Consider the following 18,238-nt stretch of genomic DNA (forward strand, 5'->3'; position numbering starts at 1 on the left):
GGGAAAGTTGGAGGAATTGGAAACCAAAAATGTGACAATCATGAATATCAGAATGAACGGAAACATTACAACCCGATAAAAACATGTTGAATCTCTGAAATTTAAAATGGATGGAGTTGAAGAGAACAAAAAGATATGAAATACCAGAGTCGCAACTGTTTGGAAAGAAACGAAAGTCAAAGTTAAAGCAACTCTTCTCTCTAAGTGGAGAAAAAAATAAAAACAAGCAGCCTGTAATTTTCTATCAATCATCTATTTATTTATTTATTGTGAATATCAAAACAAAACACATTTTTTTCCCTCAAAAAACAAGTGATGTTTGTTGTGGTATCAATTAACTTTACATTCAATACAGTTTCATTCCACTCAGCCCCGCCTCCTCGACCTCCTCCACCAATCGCCTGCAGGCCTGGAGGACGGAGCGGTGGAACTTGAATCCTATTGGTGCTTTCTGAACTTCATAAATCTATATTCAATATTACAAATATATAAAGGCTCTACAGTGGTGACAGTGATGTGGTGTCGGTTCTACTTCAGCTCTCAGTAATACTTCACCGTCTTTAAGACTGCCTCTCTCTCTCTCTTTCACACACACACACGCAAGCACACACAAACAAACACAGACACACACACACTATCTAACGAGCTCAGCATCATGTGCCGATCAGAACAAAAGAACTAACTACTTCCTTCAGCCAGCGGGCTCAGAGGTCTATAAGTGATCAGACGGGACAGAACCAGTCAGAGGGCACCAGGGGTTTTAGTGTAAAAGTGTGTGTTCTGCCGGGACTCTGGCTCGGCCCAGTAAAGGAGTTCAGCAGCTAATGCACGCCGGCGGTGTGTGTTCATACGCAAAGCAATGAAAGATGAGGCTCAGTGTGGTTTATAGTCAAGCGCGATTTTCACATTTAGTCCTTATCCGTTTGGTTTCCTCAGATTCTTTCCTGAAGTCGTGAAGCTTGAATTCAAAAATCAAACATTTACACTTGATTCTGTCTGCGACAATAATTAAATATGAATCACAATGTTTGAGATGATCAAAGAATAAAGCCAAAAAGAAAAAAGAAAAACATGAACATTTCCTCAGTTTTGACAGTCTTTTGAGCGAGGTCCAGATCTGGATCAGACTCTGATCCTGTTCGTTATCTTTCACCAGCCAGGGCCGAGGGAAGCAGGTCAGAAACATCCTTAATGAGGTCATATTATAGTGTGAGTGCATTAGAGAATTACACTTTTACTCATGTGGACAAAATATTCCACCACTTCCAGAGCAATCAATCAATCTTTATTGACTTTTCTACGCTCCGTCATCTTCTAGCGGATTGATTGAACTTTTGCCCTGTAGTTTCATCCTCCTGCAGCTCAGACCTCTCAGCCGGGACAACTGGTTCCAGACCAGCGCCGACTGTCTGCCGGCCTCAGAAGTGCTTACGTCAGGCGGTGGAGGCGGCCAGGCCACCGCCCCTAAAAACACGCGTGTTTCCATCAAGGAATAAAGAAAAGTAAAACCCTGGTTTTGGGGCCAGAGAGGATAAACCGGTGTGTGTAAGGCGTCAGCAGGGGGCGCCGTGGCTGCGCTCGCTAACAAAAGCAGAAAGACGGACGTCATCAGCTGCTCTCCAACGTTCACGCCAGCGAGGATCGTTTTCCCCACCGAGAAGGAGTCAAGTCTCGTGAAAGGAAAGGTAAAACCGCCTTAAACGAGCGTAAAAACCTTTTAAACTGATTCACCTGTTTTCTAATGAAAGGCGCAGCGGCTTCATCCAAGAGAAAACGATGAAAGACGACGTTACGACACAAACGTGAGGTGGACGCAGCGGAGGAAGAGCAGCTGACAGGTTTTAATTCCCCCGGTCTGCTCCACATCTCCAAACGCCAGTGCTGTTTGCAGCACTGATGACGACCGCTTTAAGGCTCTGAGAGGGTTCTGGAGACGAGGCAGCTCTGGTTCAGCACAGGGTCAAGTGGGCTGATGGGAGTTTGTGACGCTGACAGCTAAATGACATCGTCAGTCAGGCACCATGGAGACACTTAAACCACAAAAGGTAAAAAAGAACATTTCCTTCACCAGGTGAACCCGTCCTACGAGATCAGGGCCGCTTCACCAAACAACATCTGGGAGAGAAATCCAGTCATTGTGACGATAAAGTTGGACATTTATGAAAGACAGTGAGGTTGAAGGTCATATTTTTGAGGATTAATCCCAATATTTATACTAGAAGTTGTTTAAGCAAATCGTTTAACAATGTTTGATGCTTAGAGAACATAAGCTGGAGGTGAAAATCTGGAAGATAAAACCCAGAATGACCAAAACCTGAGAGAAAATTTTGCATTTCTAGGAAATGTTTTCTCAGAGGATCCAGTCTGGACACGCACGTGCAGCGGTGGAGCGACCTGAGCTGACGAAACGCAAAGGAAACGGTAATCTTTTACAAAAAGTTTGGTTGTGCTTTGTACCGGGACATAAAACTGAAGACTGAAGTGTTGTCAACTCTGACTTGACTTAAGAGCTTTTTTCGTCTGAATTGATTCATTTAAAGCAGTTTTTTCCTATTAAAATACTTTTTCACATTATTCGAAGGAATATTTGATGAGCATATTTGATTTGGGGCTCTCATTACTGAAGTACCTTTGGCCTCCCTCCCTGAACGGCTCATCTGTTGCCTCAACAACGATGGAGGCGACTGTGAGAGTCACTGGACATTATGCTGGGAAATTAAAGCCACCATATGTAGAGGTACCACTCCTGACCACACGGGGCATCAAGCTCTGCTGAGTTGATGCAGAACCCCAGTGGCAACACTGTGCTAATGAGTGGTCCGGAATGTAATACCACTTTGTTCCACTAGAGGAGCATGTCATTGTGGACTCCTGAACTTTGCTGTGATGTGCTGCCCTCATGTGGCCAGACGTGGTACTGCTGCATAGAGAAAATGATGGCAATCGAGGAAGAGACCGAACGGGTCCTGTCGTCGCGGACCGTGTCGTAAACGTGGCTAAAGCACCACTCGTGTAGGCGTAGCCTCCGAGCTAAAGACTACTACAGCTCCTGGGTGCCCCTGAACAAGAGAAGTATTTATTTTTTAATTTTGCTGACATGTGAAACGAAGGAACTGTGAGGAAACGACGGCATGTGACTGGCGTAGGGAAGCCTGTTGGGAGAAGACTCTGGACCAAAGGATGGACTTTGTTTCTGACGTTTACGCTCGAGGAGGAGTTCAGAGGAAGGGACAGAATCGCAGAGAGGTTGATGAAGCGTTAAGGGAGGTTTCGTTGAGGCTTTCCAGGAACATGGAGGAGTTAGATTAACCACAGGTCTATAATTAGATCATAAGGAGTAAAAACCAGAACTAAGTGCACTGAAGCAGCTCTGGATCCCTGCAGACAAACCAACGTACATTTAACTGTGTGTGTTAGTTAGTCTGTAAGAAGAGGCTGTAGATGCAGATCTCCTCCTGCTTCTCTTCATCTACTCTGTTCTAAATATCTTGATTGATCCAGCAGCGTGGAAGCAGACATGAACTCTGGCAGCAGATTCCTGTACAGTTACATTTACTCGGACATGTCGGTAGAGACTCCATCTGTCATCTTCTCTACACTTTCACTAGACTGCAACGGCGTTGTTAAGGGGATCTGACTTGGATCTATTGCCACATGTTTTAATATTAATTGTCATTTCGCTGCAAAAACAAACATAATTACGTTCAAACTCAAAACTGCTTTGATTTGCAATTTTTTGGTTCCTGAAAAGAATGACCTTCATTTCTATCTAATAATAGATTTAGAGCTGATTTATTTAACTTTTAATATTCCTTCAAGCTGCTAACGAAGCTTCTTTTGTGATTCAAACTGTTAAAACCTGTAGAAATATTACTTTTCTGATTTCATTCTTTAAAGTTACGAACCTAATAGATATTTATTTCTTTTACATTGTTTTCCACAATTCCAACTTTATCTCAAAATATGACTTCAACTTTCATACAGCTACAATTTCTCTCCAGGAGGCTGTTTTAAGTTTAATTATTAATAGTTTACAGTCTGATATTTTTGCTGCCGTCCATCAGAATATCCTGAACAATACCTAAGAATGTAGGTGTGATGTGTGTTTGGTGGCGTCGCCAGCCTCGTCTCGTGTTCAGATCCAGTTAGTCAGACGTGCAGAAGCGTGTGTCCTGCAGGGCCGGCCTCTCTGCGCTCAGCGCAGCCACGAGGACGGCACCCACTGCGGCTCCGTGTCCAGTTTGTTGATGAGCCGTAGCAGCTCGTTGTAGGCCTTTTCCTGGTCCGTGTTGACGATGACGGCGTCAAACAGGTGACCGCAGCTCTGCTCCATCTCCCGGGCCTTCTCGATGATGTCCCGCAGCTCCTCAGGCTGAAAACACACACACACATGGGTCAGAGAGGTGGGCTAGAGGAAGATTGGGTCCCAACGCAAATCTGGCGGGAGCGGGCGGTTTGAACTTTGCTGCGGCTGCTAAAATAAACCCTGCAGGATCGGGATGTAGCCTAGTGACAAGATGGAAATCAATGAAGTGGAAAAGAACCTCAAACAAGGTCTTTACAAAACAAAGCTAGTCAGATATTTGGAGAAACTGTGTTTAGTGTCTGTGGAGCGTCTTGGAAAAGAGACGCAGGGATTGGAACCTCAGTCGGTCAGCAGCATTCTCTTCCTCCACAGCAATGTAATGGCCAAGTGATTCAATTGTTAAATTAATTTGGTTCATTCGTTAACATTGTTTATTTTGTGTTATTTATTAGTGTTATTTGAGCCACTCACAGCCTACTCTTGTTGCTATAAGCTCAATCACATAATTGATGCGTGCGTGAAAGGTGAAATAGCTTGTGCGATGATGAGAATGATGGAAATGCATCTAACTTTCGGTCAGGTGCCTATGAACTGTCAATTATGTCATATATTATGTCATATATTATGTCATATATTATGTTACTGTCATTTGTGCCTGTGGCCATTAGACTCCACAACCAGGCGTTGCCAACGGACCACCGCAGACAGGGGCGGGGGATCTGAGGACTTGTGTTTTTGCAAACTTTGCACTTTTTGCACACTACTTGCTCTCTTGCACATGTACTGGACTTTTATTCTCTTAAACTGTTTTTATTGCTAACTAATCTACTCTGCTTTTTAACTTAACTCTTTTTAACTTATTTTAACTCTTCTTAACTGTTCTGTTGCTAGCTGACAAACTGAATCTCCCTACGGGGACAATAAAGGTATTCATTCATTCATTATCCATCAAGCTCCACAATTATCATGTTAACATTAAATCAGATAGATTGGTCCAGGACATTTATCTTGCGGGACGGGAGAAGACACAAAATCAACGCATCTCGGTAATGGTCAGAAATTCAGCCGGAGCAGGATGAAGAAAACCATCCCGCAGGCTCTACCTTGGGGTTCTTGTTGTCTTTAGCCAGCAGGGCTCGAAGTCTCTCCTGGTTGGGCGGTGCGATAAAGATGATGTAAGGCTTCAGGTCGGAGCTCCGCAGCACCTTCAGAGCCTGCACAGACGCAGCAGAGAGCAAACCGTGAATCAGCTCTTTATCTTCCCTGGGAACAGTGGCGGCTGCAGCCTGAGAGCACCACCTACCTGTGTGTGCAGACACAGCACGCAGATCTTTCCAGTGTTGATGACCTGCCGCACGGAGTCGCTGCCGGTTCCATAGAGGTTCTTCTCAAACTCGCCGGACTCGATCAGCTTCCCTGAGACAAACACAGCAGAGAAGACGTCACCAGGACCAGAGAAGATGCAGCTTCTGATTCAAACTGAGCACCCGACCATTTTAAAAGACAGCTTATGAACCCTAGGCCGGAGGTCAATGATCGACTTTGTTGTCGTTTCATCTGACCTTCGGCCGCATGTCTTGGACACTCGGGTGAAGAGAGGGGCTGAGCTGTCAACTGATCACCACCTGGTGGTGAGTTGGATGCGCTGGCGGAGGAGGAGGTTGGACAGACCGGGCAGACCCAAACGGATTGTGAGGGTCTGTTGGGAACGTCTGGCTGAGCCCTCTGTCAGGGACATCTTCAACTCCCACCTCCGGGAGAGCTTCTCTCGGATCCCGGGGGAGGCGGGGGACATTGAGTCCGAGTGGACCATGTTCTCTGCCTCCATTGCCAACGCGGCGGCTCGAAGCTGCGGACGCAAGGTCTCCGGTGCCTGTCGTGGCGGCAATCCTAGAACCCGGTGGTGGACACCGGAAGTACAGGATGCCGTCAGACTGAAGAAGGAGTCCTACCGGGCTATGTTGGCCGGTGGGACTCCTGACGCAGTAGACAGGTACCGGCAGGCCAAGCGGGCCGCGGCTCGGGCAGTCTTGGAGGCAAAAACTCGGGTCTGGGAGGAGTTCGGGGAGGCCATGGAGGAGGACTTTCGGTCGGCCTCGAGGAAATTCTGGAGGACCGTTCGGCGCCTCAGAAGGGGGAAGCAGTACTCTGCCGGCACCATTTATGGTGCTGGTGGGGAGCTGTTGACCTCGACTGGGGACATTGTCGGACGGTGGAAGGAATACTTTGAGGATCTCCTTAACCCGACTGACATGCCTTCCACTGAGGAAGCAGAGGGTTGGGGCTCGGAGGCGTGCTCATCCATCACCCAAGCCGAGGTCACCGAGGTGGTTCGTAAGCTCCTCGGTGGCCGGGCACCGGGGGTGGATGAGATTCGCCCTGAGTACCTCAAGTCTCTGGATGTCGTAGGGCTGTCTTGGTTGACACGCCTCTGCGACATTGCATGGAGGAAGGGGACAGTACCGCTGGGGTGGCAAACCGGGGTGGTGGTCCCTCTGTTTAAAAAGGGGGACCGGAGAGTGTGTTCCAACTACAGGGGGATCACACTTCTCAGCCTCCCCGGGAAAGTCTACACCAGGGTACTGGAGAGGAGATTACGGCCGATAGTCGAACCTCGGATTCAGGAGGAACAATGCGGTTTTCGTCCCGGTCGTGGAACACTGGACCAGCTCTATACCCTCCGCAGGGTGCTCGAGGGTTCATGGGAATTTGCCCAACCAGTCTACATGTGTTTTGTGGATCTGGAGAAGGCATTTGACCGTGTCCCTCGTGCCATTCTGTGGGGGGTGCTGAGTGAGTATGGAGTCCGGGGCCCTCTATTAAGGGCTGTCCGGTCTCTATATGATCGGAGCAGGAGTCTGGTTCGCATTGCCGGCAGTAAGTCAGACTTGTTCCCGGTGCATGTTGGACTCCGGCAGGGCTGCCCTTTGTCACCGGTCCTGTTCATAATTTTTATGGACAGGATTTCTAGGCGCAGCCAGGGGCCGGAGGGGATCCGGTTTGGGAACCTCAGGATTTCATCTCTGCTTTTTGCAGATGATGTTGTCCTGTTGGCTTCATCAGACCGGGACCTCCAGCATGTGCTGGGGCGGTTTGCGGCCGAGTGCGACGCGGCAGGGATGAGAATCAGCACCTCCAAGACCGAGGCCATGGTTCTCCACCGGGAAAGGGTGGCATGCCTTCTCCGGGTGGGTGGAGAAGTCCTGCCTCAGGTGGAGGAGTTCAAGTATCTCGGGATCTTGTTCACGAGTGAGGGAACAATGGAGCGTGAGATTGACAGGCGGATCGGTGCAGCGTCCGCAGTAATGCGGTCGATGTACTGGACCGTCGTGGTAAAGAGGGAGCTGAGTCGAAAGGCGAAGCTCTCGATTTACCGGTCAATCTACGCCCCTACCCTCACCTATGGTCATGAACTTTGGGTAGTGACCGAAAGGACAAGATCGCGAATACAAGCGGCCGAGATGAGTTTCCTCCGCAGGGTGGCTGGACGCTCCCTTAGAGATAGGGTGAGGAGTTCGGTCACCCGGGAGGAGCTCGGAGTCGAGCCGCTACTCCTCCACATTGAGAGGAGTCAGCTGAGGTGGCTTGGGCATCTGTACCGGATGCCTCCTGGACGCCTCCCTAGGGAGGTGTTCCAGGCATGTCCCACCGGGAGGAGACCCCGGGGAAGACCCAGGACACGCTGGAGAGACTATGTCTCTCGGCTGGCCTGGGAACGCCTCGGACTCCCCCCGGAGGAGCTGGAGGAAGTGTCTGGGGTGAGGGAAGTCTGGGCATCCCTGCTGAGGCTGCTGCCCCCGCGACCCGGTAACGGATGAAGCGGGAGAAGATGAGTGAGTGAGTGAGCTTATGAAGTTTCTGCTCTTTGTCAAAGTGCCGTAATGGATTAAAGGATTTTCCTCCTCATTTCTAAAATAAAACATGTCACTGAAAACCAGCAGATGAATCAGATTGTGATGCTTCAAGGATTAAATATAAATTCATGCTGTTCACATTGTTATACTTATGAGAGAGGTGATCGTGGACAGTTATTTCGTGAGTTGTAAGACCTTAAAACACACGTATATTGGGCTCAATATGTTGGTACGTCAATCACATGACAGGAAAACGGAACGAGGAGACGTTTTTCGTCCCACCAACTTTAGTTATGGTTTCGATTCTTAAAATACAAACAAGAAAAAAAAAGGATGTAATGATGCTGAATATAAAATTCTCAAACCCTTACGAACATAATAAGACCACAACTCTTCACAGAACGCAGCACAAAGCAAAAAACAGCAATACTCATAATGCCGTGGAGTGAACAACTACTGCATTCTAGTGACTTTTACAGCTTAAATCAGAGGAAATGCCGCCAAATAAATTTCAACTTCTGACAGGAGTGTATTTAGCTCACAGTCAATGTTTTTTTTCTCCATTTCCTTCACTTGCTTTTGTAGCTTCCTTGTTTGGATGAGCGGTTTTTCATGGATATTTATCCTCATCATCACATTCTAATTGATCTACTTGAGGGAGGAGTCGGGGAGGAGTGTCGTGCTCTTGCGTCCACGTTCAATTTCACGTTGGTTATGATGTTCAAATGTGACGTGCGTGGATTTTGACTTATTGCCTACTGAATTATGAACTTCACAAACTTTCCAGTTTTGGTGGGCTTTGTGAAGAACATTTGTCTCTCTGTGAGGTCCTCATGAGTCCACTGGGGTCAGACCGGTATTGTGTCTGTACAGTTTGGGTTTAGCTGTCTGACACGGCTGCAAAGATGGAGTTCTGAGAACTGCAGGTTGTTTTGTCTAAAGATCACCCAGCTCTGTCCTGTAAAACTACAGGAGACTCTCTGGGTCACTCCTGCACTGAAACTTGAGATGTACATTTTGACCATTTTGTATACAAAAGATAACTAAATAATTCACTAATTCAAGCTAGGGCTGGGCGATATATCGAGATTTTAATATATATCGATATATTTTCAAACGCGATATGGTACGAGACAATATCGTTTATATAAATTAAAAAAAAATATATATATATATATATATTTTTTTTTTTTAATGATTTTGATATAGCTTATTTTGTGACAAATTGACTTGAATGTTTTATTTGAGATTTGCACAAATGTTTTGTTATTTGCACAACTGTCAACCTCAGTGGAAAAGTCTGCCTGTTACTGTCTACATTGTATTAATTGCACAGTGTATTTTAATTTAATTGTTATGCAGGAAAGGGATATTTGTTTTATTTTATTCAAGAAGTATTTTTATTCTATATATGCAGGCAGTTTATTTTTATTTCATTAGTTTTATACATTTTGATATTGTGCAGACCTCTGTTAACAAAGGTACCTGTGTGACATTTGGCACGAGGCTTTGTATTAAAACTGACTGTTTTTTTAAGGGTTTGCCTCAGAAAAAAAATGAAGCTAACAGAGATGCTATGCTATAATGCTTTGGGGGAAACCCCAATTATGGCACAGAAAAAATATCGATATATATCGAGTATCGCCATTCAGCTAGAAAATATCGAGATATGACTTTTGGTCCATATCGCCCAGCCCTAATTCAAGCCATACTGCCAAGTCTCTATCTTAGATTGCTATTATATTTCAGTCTTACTAAGATATTGCAGTCATCTTGAAAGGTTAAAACGTGTTTTTCTACAGGTGTTAGATATTTTCTCCACAACAATTTTGGCATTTTTCTCTGTTCCAGAGTGGACGTCCTTGGGAGAATACCTGCTAGCCTTATAGCTGCATTTAAGATGACTAAACTTTCCGGATAAGCACGGACTGATGTGAGACACCTGCACCTTTGGTTGGAAAAAAAAAGAAAGAGAGCTTTTAAATGACTTTCTTCAAAGTCAGAATGTTTAACGTGGTTCAAATGTTTCTGGTATCTCCCCACAGGTTTCTCAGAGTATCTTACAGGACTTGTGGTCGGTTCCTCCTGACAAGAGTTTTGCGATGGCCGTCTCACTACCTTCACGTTGTTATCTTTAAGCTACTTTGCAACTAGTTAGGCGTTTGTTTGGGATCCTTACTCGTTTGGAAGACTTGTCAGTGGCCAAACTTTAACTTTTAAATTGATGTCATGGGATCCCACATCATGATGCTGCCGCTAATCAGGGTCATGATCAAACACCGGACGCCACACAACTGGGCTGTGGGAGCAGGCTACACATCTAAGACTTTTCATACATGTTCAAAAGGGGTGTAGACTTATTGAACTAAGTTCATAACCAATAAATTCATAACCTAATGGACCAGTCACTGTTTCGACTCTCTGAGGAGAACTACTTCCTCTGAGAAGCTCCAGCAGAAACACAACATCTCTGTGCTGAAGGAACGTCAACGTATCACAGACATGACCTCTTACCCGCTGCCAGCTCTGCCTCAAACGCCTGACGTGAAACAAAGTGGTAGTCTCGGCCGCTCAGCTCACCTTCTCGACGACTCCGCGTGGTGTCTGCAGAAGAAGCAAAAACTCATCAGTTCCTCCACAGCCTCGTAACACGAGGAGGACTGTGTGAGCGAGTGATTCTTACGAGGTACGGCTCCAGCAAAGCGCTCCGGTTGGTTTAGTAGTCTCTGTCTCAGCTCCGCCTGCCCGCAGCCGGTTGGACCGATCAGGGCGATCGGCCGCTTCCTGTTGGCTGGTTGGTGATACAGAGCCATCTCCTCGTAGGTGAGGATCTCCTCATTATCAGGGTCTGGACCGACACAGAGGACATAACACACACGTTATTATCTGCTAGGAAAAAAATAAAACTGAGCTTTCAGCTTTTACCTGCTGCTGAGAAATGTTGCAATTAATCTACGTCACAAAGAGGATGTTTAAACTTACTTTGATCCCTGGCTAAATATGTACGTTTGCCTGCTTACAAAGAAATGAATGGCCTCTAGTTTTGATGGTTGTTAGTGACTACGGCAAAGACTATCAGTCAACAATACATTCAATATACACAATATAAAAACTATAAAATGTTGTGCATATTAATTGAAATAAACATTTGTATCTCCACAAATCACAACCCAGAGATTGGCTGGTGCACATGTGGCACATAGCTGTGCACAACTAACCAATAACTCCTGATCCCAACAGTCATGTGTATGAAGCACAGCTGTTCCAGCAATCCATTTATTCCATGGGCTCTAACATTTCATAATTAATGCAATGATTCCAAAATTTCTGTCCTGACAACAAAAACCTGATGAAACGTTTTCATGACATCGTCATAAGAAAGAAACAAACAGGGTTTGAGCAGAAAGCTCAACAGCTCGTCCCCGGTTTCCGGGACTAAACTAGTGGACGCATCGCGGTCAGCAGATGGCGCTAGATTATAGCTACAGTCAGTCCAACTGGAAACTAGACTCAGGACAAACGGACACAAACAAACCCAAGTGAGGGGTCTGCAGGAAGTCTCTGTTGGGATGATCAATCAGGTCATTTAGCTGAAGCAGAACCAGCTGATCGCTGATGTCATTAGTGATAAAGGTTTGCTACATCAGTGCTCATTTGCATTAAAAGAGATGACATGCACCTTTTTTCCAAAGTTGACCCAGTTTCTTGAAGTTTTGATAACATTTCAGTCAGAGATTCAGTTCAAGAGCAGCTACTTTTTCAGCCATTTCCATTTTTATAGCTTTGTTCACAGCAGTTGGTTTTAGGAGTCAGACTCTTTACCACTGTGACCGCCTCCTCTGGGGGGTGTGTCTTTTTAAAACTGGTACTACAAAGTACAGTAAATGCAGCATGGTGTGATTTTGGGCAAACATGATTTATAAGGAGTTTGTGACGACTAAACACCCCATAAATGTGAACGGCTCAGTGAATGACAGATTTCAGGCGAGGCTCGTCGACAAAGTGACGGCTTCTTTGTGTTGCAGTTTTCTATTTCTTTAGTAACTCCAAACACCAAAATAATGTGTTTGTTCTCAAACAAAGAAACAATTTCCAAGCACATCAGCTGCTTCATTTAAATGCTTTACAAAATGTTTTTTTTTTGTTACATTCTGACTCTGACCAGAGACTCTGTGTTGACCTCAGGGCCGGCCTGACGACAGACTGGAACAGGACATACCATCGTTCCTGTGGGCGTTGTACAGCAGCTTCTTTCTCTTCCTCTTGTTCTTTTTCGCGCACCACAGCTTCCCTGGAAACACAAAAGCTGCACAACTTACTACTGTTGTCTTCCCTCAGTTTACAGGAACACAAACTAATTTCCTGAGCCATCTAGACACTTTAACAGAGATGCAAAACCTTGAGCCAGTTATTCTGACACTGACCGGATTTCTCAGGCTCCTTGTCTTCTTCTATGGTTTGCTTCATGGCTTCTCTCTGCTGCTGGAAACTCTTCCCTGTGCAGAAAAGGAAAAGATTTTTCCATTGATGCGTACAAGCATCTGCAGAACTCCACAAACACGAAGAGCCGGGCTGCAGACGGAGGGACGGCGGTACCTGGGACCAGTCCAGCCAGCGGCTGGTTTTCCTCATCCCCGTCCCTGTACGCCTGCCACCAGTTGGGGTCTGCCTGGCTGATAATGTGAAGAATATCTCCCTTCTGGAAAGATAAGCCCAGCTCTCGACACGGCACGTACGGGTCATCTGAGGGGTCGTAGTCGAAGTGGGCCTTCACGTGGACCTGACGGAGAGATGACAAACACAAGACAGAGCCGCATTTCTGACTGGTTTTCTACTTCCTGGTGAATGTGTGTACAATCCAAGCCTGGAAACTCATTCATTCATCTGCATTTAACAAAAAAGGGGGGGAAAAAAAGAAAGGGACATTTTTTTTAAGTAATTTTTACTCTAGGCTGAGTTTCTCTCACACTTACCACACTTTCTTTGATGGGAGGAGGTTTGCCCTGACCGCTGGGAATCAACACGAAGGTCAGGAGGCCGTGCATATCCGCCTGTCTCACCCGCACACACACACAAACAATGACACAGATTGGTATCTCACACCTACAACGCCAGTATTGGTGTAAAACCCAGACGTATCCGGACCGCTGCTGGAGATGCGACTCATCAGTAAACGTCGCCCTGAAATAACTTCTCTGAAATGTGTCAACATCATAGTCCTTTTTCTTACAACAGTATTTAATATGTTTAAACATGCGACATGCTTCAGAAAATATTAAGAACAAAATATGGGTTTTATGATATTTGAGAATCGTTTTTATTTTAGAAATTAGCAACTTATCCAAGTTACATTTATTGCTCTATTTATGCTCGTTGACAGCAGAGTCAATAAGATGTGCAATATCATATGTGCAATATCTGCCTGTCTATCTCACACACACTCTACCTGCTTTTTTTGCACTGTTTCTTTTCTTTCAATCTACTGTATATACTGCTCATATTTTGTAATTATATATATTTTTTATTTTTGACTTTTTAGTCTCTTTTACCCCTCCCCTGCATGTGTGTGCTAAGTGTACTGCTGCCAACAAAGTAAGTTTCCCCACTGAGGGAGAAAATAAAGGATTATCTTATCTTATCTTATCTTATCTTATAAGCTGCTCTACACGTCATTTTCACTGCTTGCATGAGAACTCATCAGCAGGATGGAGATATAAACGTAACCGTCAGAACATTTCTCCTCCTGGAAGTGTGCAGACCCTGACCACTTACGAGAATGTCAAAGACCTGGTTGACGTCTTTCCCTCTGATCTCTACACCGTTGATTTCCAGTATTTCATCTCCTTCCGTCAGAAGTCCGCTGCGTTCAGCAGCTCCACCCCGAACGATGCGGCTGATCACAACGCTCTCCATTTCATTACGGACAGTCGCTCCCTGCAGAAGACGGACGTACAGAGATGATGGACGTGACTCAGTTTCTGTTAATGTGCTTATTAAATACAGTGTTTTTGGCGTCAGAATCATAATTGAGGGTCGGACTGAGACCCAAAGCTGCAGGAGGAACCAGGGCCCCGCGGTGAACACTTTCATGTTGGGTAATAAGCAGAGCTGAGTAGCCAAAAATTGTACTCAAGTAAAAGTACTGTTACTTCAGAATAATATGACTCAAGTAGAAGTAAAAAGTAGTCATCCAAATAATTACTTGAGTAAAAGTAAAAAAGTACTTGGTGAAAAAACTACTCAAGTACTGAGTAAGTGTAGAGTAACACCTGATTTATTTTTTTTAACACAACCATTCAAACAGACAAAAGTACAAAATAATCATCTTCAGGCAAATTAAATCAATAAAATAATAAAATAAATTAAAATTAATAAAAAATAGCTTAAATTAAAATAATCTTAAAGTAAATTCAAGTACTTTAATAAATAATAAAATAATAACAGAATAAAAAAATAAATTAAGCACAAGTAGCACAAAATTTCAAGCCTTTGTACTTTTCTTTTTTAACCAGGCAGAACTAGAACAAACATGAACTCATAGAAACTCTGTGTGTGTTTGAGTCTGTGTAAATGTGACAAAACATGCAAAAACAAACATTTTTCCCAAAGAATCACCCAGTGATGTCATGAGATTGACACGTACGCGGATAAAAGGTATAAAAGAAAAGCAACAGCTCAACGTAGCCTAATGTAGCGGAGTAAGAGTAACAGTTTCTTCTTCACAAATCTACTCAAGTAAAAGTAAAAAGTATAGCGATTCAAAACTACTCCCAAAAGTACAAAATTTCCCAAAACTTACTCAAGTAAATGTAACGGAGTAAATGTAAGTCGTTACTACCCACCTCTGGTAATAAGTTTCATGAGCCTGTGATTGCTGCAGTTTTGGTCGACTAGGCTGGACGATGAAGAAAAGGAGGCCGACTGGTGTTTTTTGTGGTGCCATTTAACCCATTCACACCTGACGCAACATGTGTGGTTTTAACTTTTAATCTTAATCACATATGTAAGCGTTGTTTCTCAACTCCGAGGACACACTACTCCTCTAAATTAATATAAAACCTCAGGACAAAGTGAGTAATTCACATTATAATCTGTAGGTTTAAACTCAAATGTAGCTGAGAACGGTCATAGGTAGATGGGCAGCTGAGATTTCATGGACTACCGCTCACAGAAATATTTACCGTAACTGTATACTCTCAATCAGACTCTACATGGACAATTTGGACCCTCCTAAAAGGAGGAAACTCTTCCAGTTGGTTCTCTGTGAGAGAAGCAAGGCTCTTTGAGGAGCTTTACTGTCATTTAAGTCAGCAGAGTAAAGTGTTGAGCAGCAGTCGCTGCAGCCGGGTGCCGTTTCACTCACCAGGGGAACGTCTTGGGCCTTCTCTATGCGAACTATCTTCACAGTTTCTCCTCCCCACTGGGTCAGCGTCTCTCCCTGCGCAGGAAGCGGCTCTGGCTCCATTTCCCTCTCCGCTATGCTGTCATGTGCCAGGAGCAACGCCTGCGAACACAAAACACAGCTCAGTCACACACGGAGGGCTCGTATACGTCAAACAGATGCAGGGAAACGGCAGAGACAGAAGGACTCAGGCGGCGTCTCCTCGTGTGTGGGAAAAAAAACCAGCTACACCTGAGCAGGAAGACGTGGCCGGGCCGCACAGAACAAAGCAGTTGCCTGTGATCTTTTCAGTAAGAATTATAAAAAAAAAAAAAAAAAAAAAAAAAAAAAAAAAAGCACTCTTGGTGAATTATTAATTATATTATTTATCGCCAAATTCATTATTTGTTCACTTTTTCTGTTTTCTTCAGTTTTTCTGTAACATATTAGAACATATTTGAAATGTTTGAAATGTAATAAATACAATTTGTTAAGTTTTGGTGGTTTTAATGTTTTTATTATGAGTGTGAGGTCCAACTGCGAAACCCTTTTCACACTAACTTATAGAGTTATTTCAATACAATCAAAGTGATCTCCGTCACTGATGAAAGAGAAAAGGTTAACGGTCTGAAAGCTGACGGTATGAGACAGAAAAGATGAGTTTTCCTGACGGCTGAGCGTCGGCTCTGAGCTCTGTAAAAGCTAATTTCTTTAGGCTTATCAGGCTTATTTCTAGAGGGGCAGTTTATACAGCGTACACTAACCTCTTCTGTAGTTTATAATACACATCTGTACTCATCTAAAGTTCTGTTTCAGTCAGCACAATATTTATCATTTTGAAGTTGTGCAACAGAAGAAGTTGCAGGAAAAACCTAATTTTATTCTCATCAGTCATGTTTGTTCCTGGAAACCACCCCTCGCTACGTCAGAACTTCAGAGCAGCGTTTAGGGTCTGCTTTAACCAACATCGACTGTTTTATGACCAGCTTTGCACGGAGGAATGCCAGAAAGTTGAGATCACTTGAGAACTTGTGCCACAACATAAATCCTCCATGTGATGCTGAGTCTTGGATTAAAGGTCAGGTGAAGGTCGGGAGCAGATCCAGGCATCGTTCCAGCAGCAGCCTCAGTTCAGACCGATGGGAACGCCACCTGTGTGGAGGTGCGGTTACCTGAATGTGTGTATCTGACAGCAGACTGTTGAGTTCCAGTCCCTCTTTACTCTGACACGACTGTGTGAAATCCTTGACCTGAAAACATGGCGATGACAGAAAACATCACAGGTGTTATCGAAGGAAACAGACTTCTTATCATGGCGGTTCAATACTAACGTTTTACACATCAGGATGTAAAAAAAAACTCATAAGAGCAACTAGCCATGACGCGTTACATTTGATGTCATTATTCAACTTTAACTAAACCAAATTTCAGAAGCAGAGTATGAAAAACTAACTAAACTAAGTCTTTCACACAGGGCTATGTAGGTTTTGACTTTTCTTTCCCCTTAATAATAAAAACATTCATTTAAAAACTGCATTTTGTGTTTACTTGTGTTATTTTTGTCAAATATTTAAATTTGTTTGATGATCTGAAAAATGTAAGTGTGACAAACGTGCAAAAAAATAAGAAATCAGGAAGGGGGCAAACACTTTTTTCACACAACTTTACAACCTACATACTATCTGCAATAAGTTGAAGTAATCTCGCCCTGCATCACTTCAGTCCCTCCCACGGTTATGGACGTGTTTTGGCACTTCCCTCTTATTTATTTATCCACCGCCCTCTGAACCAGGTTTTAGTCTGGACTTTGACCGGGTTTGACTTGGATTCTTCTCGTTTTCACCCTTTCTGATGTTGATTCACTGGTGCGCTTTGGACCGTTGTCGGGTTGCACGATTCATTTTCAGCCAAGCTTTAGCTGCACGGAGCCTCGGTCCTGATGCTCCACAACGAGCCCAGATAATCCCCTTCCACTACCATGCTTGACAGATGATTGTGCTCATATGAAGTGTTTCTCCAAACCTGTTGCTCACCAAATTCTCCAGGAGGGTTTCCTCTGCCTCCAGCTAACTTGTTGAATATTTGTTTTTAAAAAGAGACAAAAGGACATTTCCTGGGAACGCTTTCTTTTTTTGTTATACCGTCATGAACTTTAATGTTGGAGCAGCTAACTGGGGCCAAGAGTCTTGTTTTTTTTTAATCTATTTTTCTTTTTATCAATTTCTCTGAACATTACATGGTCTGAGCTTGGGATGAACTTTCTTGGACGTCAACTTGAACTGAATTTGGAAATAGTTTTATAATCCTTTTGTGGTCGATTAGCAGCAATGATCACTTCTCTAATCACACATATTATGTCTTTCCCTCTTGGTATTGTACTAACACACACCTGAATGTTCAGCTTTTACACAGGTCTGCACATCTACAGATGATCAATGTATCAAGTGCATTTGATTAGCAACGTACCTACTCAAATTCTCTGGAGGCATTAATGGGGTATTTCATTTTTCACACTGCTTCTGCATTTTCCTTCATTTATTGTTGTGTAAATAATGATCTTTCGTTATTTACAGGATGTTTTGACCTGCCAGAGACCACATAATTCTTTTGGTTTTTTTATGTCTTAAAACATTAGAACAGATAGAGCATGTTCTTCCCTTTTCAGAAGTTTGTGATTAAAAGTACAAAATAAAATAG

The 18,238-nt window shown here is 44.0% G+C and overlaps 1 protein-coding gene across 2 annotated transcripts in view; it reads right to left on the minus strand.

Moving 5' to 3' along the window:
* Window positions 1–237: 237 nt before the first annotated feature.
* pals1a (protein associated with LIN7 1, MAGUK p55 family member a) overlaps window positions 238–18,238 on the minus strand; it is a 57,048-nt gene continuing 39,047 nt past the window's right edge. Inside the window, exons 6-17 of one of the 2 annotated variants that reach the window (XM_061743138.1) lie at window positions 16,714–16,791; window positions 15,524–15,664; window positions 13,933–14,094; window positions 13,134–13,211; window positions 12,757–12,940; window positions 12,585–12,656; window positions 12,380–12,451; window positions 10,844–11,008; window positions 10,741–10,764; window positions 5,610–5,722; window positions 5,410–5,520; window positions 238–4,372 (exon numbers count right to left, since the gene is read on the minus strand). In XM_061743138.1, coding sequence (XP_061599122.1) covers window positions 4,196–4,372; window positions 5,410–5,520; window positions 5,610–5,722; window positions 10,741–10,764; window positions 10,844–11,008; window positions 12,380–12,451; window positions 12,585–12,656; window positions 12,757–12,940; window positions 13,134–13,211; window positions 13,933–14,094; window positions 15,524–15,664; window positions 16,714–16,791 — 1,377 coding nt within the window. In that variant the 3' untranslated portion in view covers window positions 238–4,195. Of the gene's footprint in view, window positions 4,373–5,409; window positions 5,521–5,609; window positions 5,723–10,674; window positions 10,765–10,843; window positions 11,009–12,379; window positions 12,452–12,584; window positions 12,657–12,756; window positions 12,941–13,133; window positions 13,212–13,932; window positions 14,095–15,523; window positions 15,665–16,713; window positions 16,792–18,238 lie in introns of both variants that reach the window. The other variant, XM_061743137.1, reaches the window with a different exon arrangement.

This window comes from Cololabis saira, chromosome 16, assembly GCF_033807715.1.
Source record: "Cololabis saira isolate AMF1-May2022 chromosome 16, fColSai1.1, whole genome shotgun sequence".
Lineage (NCBI taxonomy): Eukaryota > Metazoa > Chordata > Actinopteri > Beloniformes > Belonidae > Cololabis > Cololabis saira.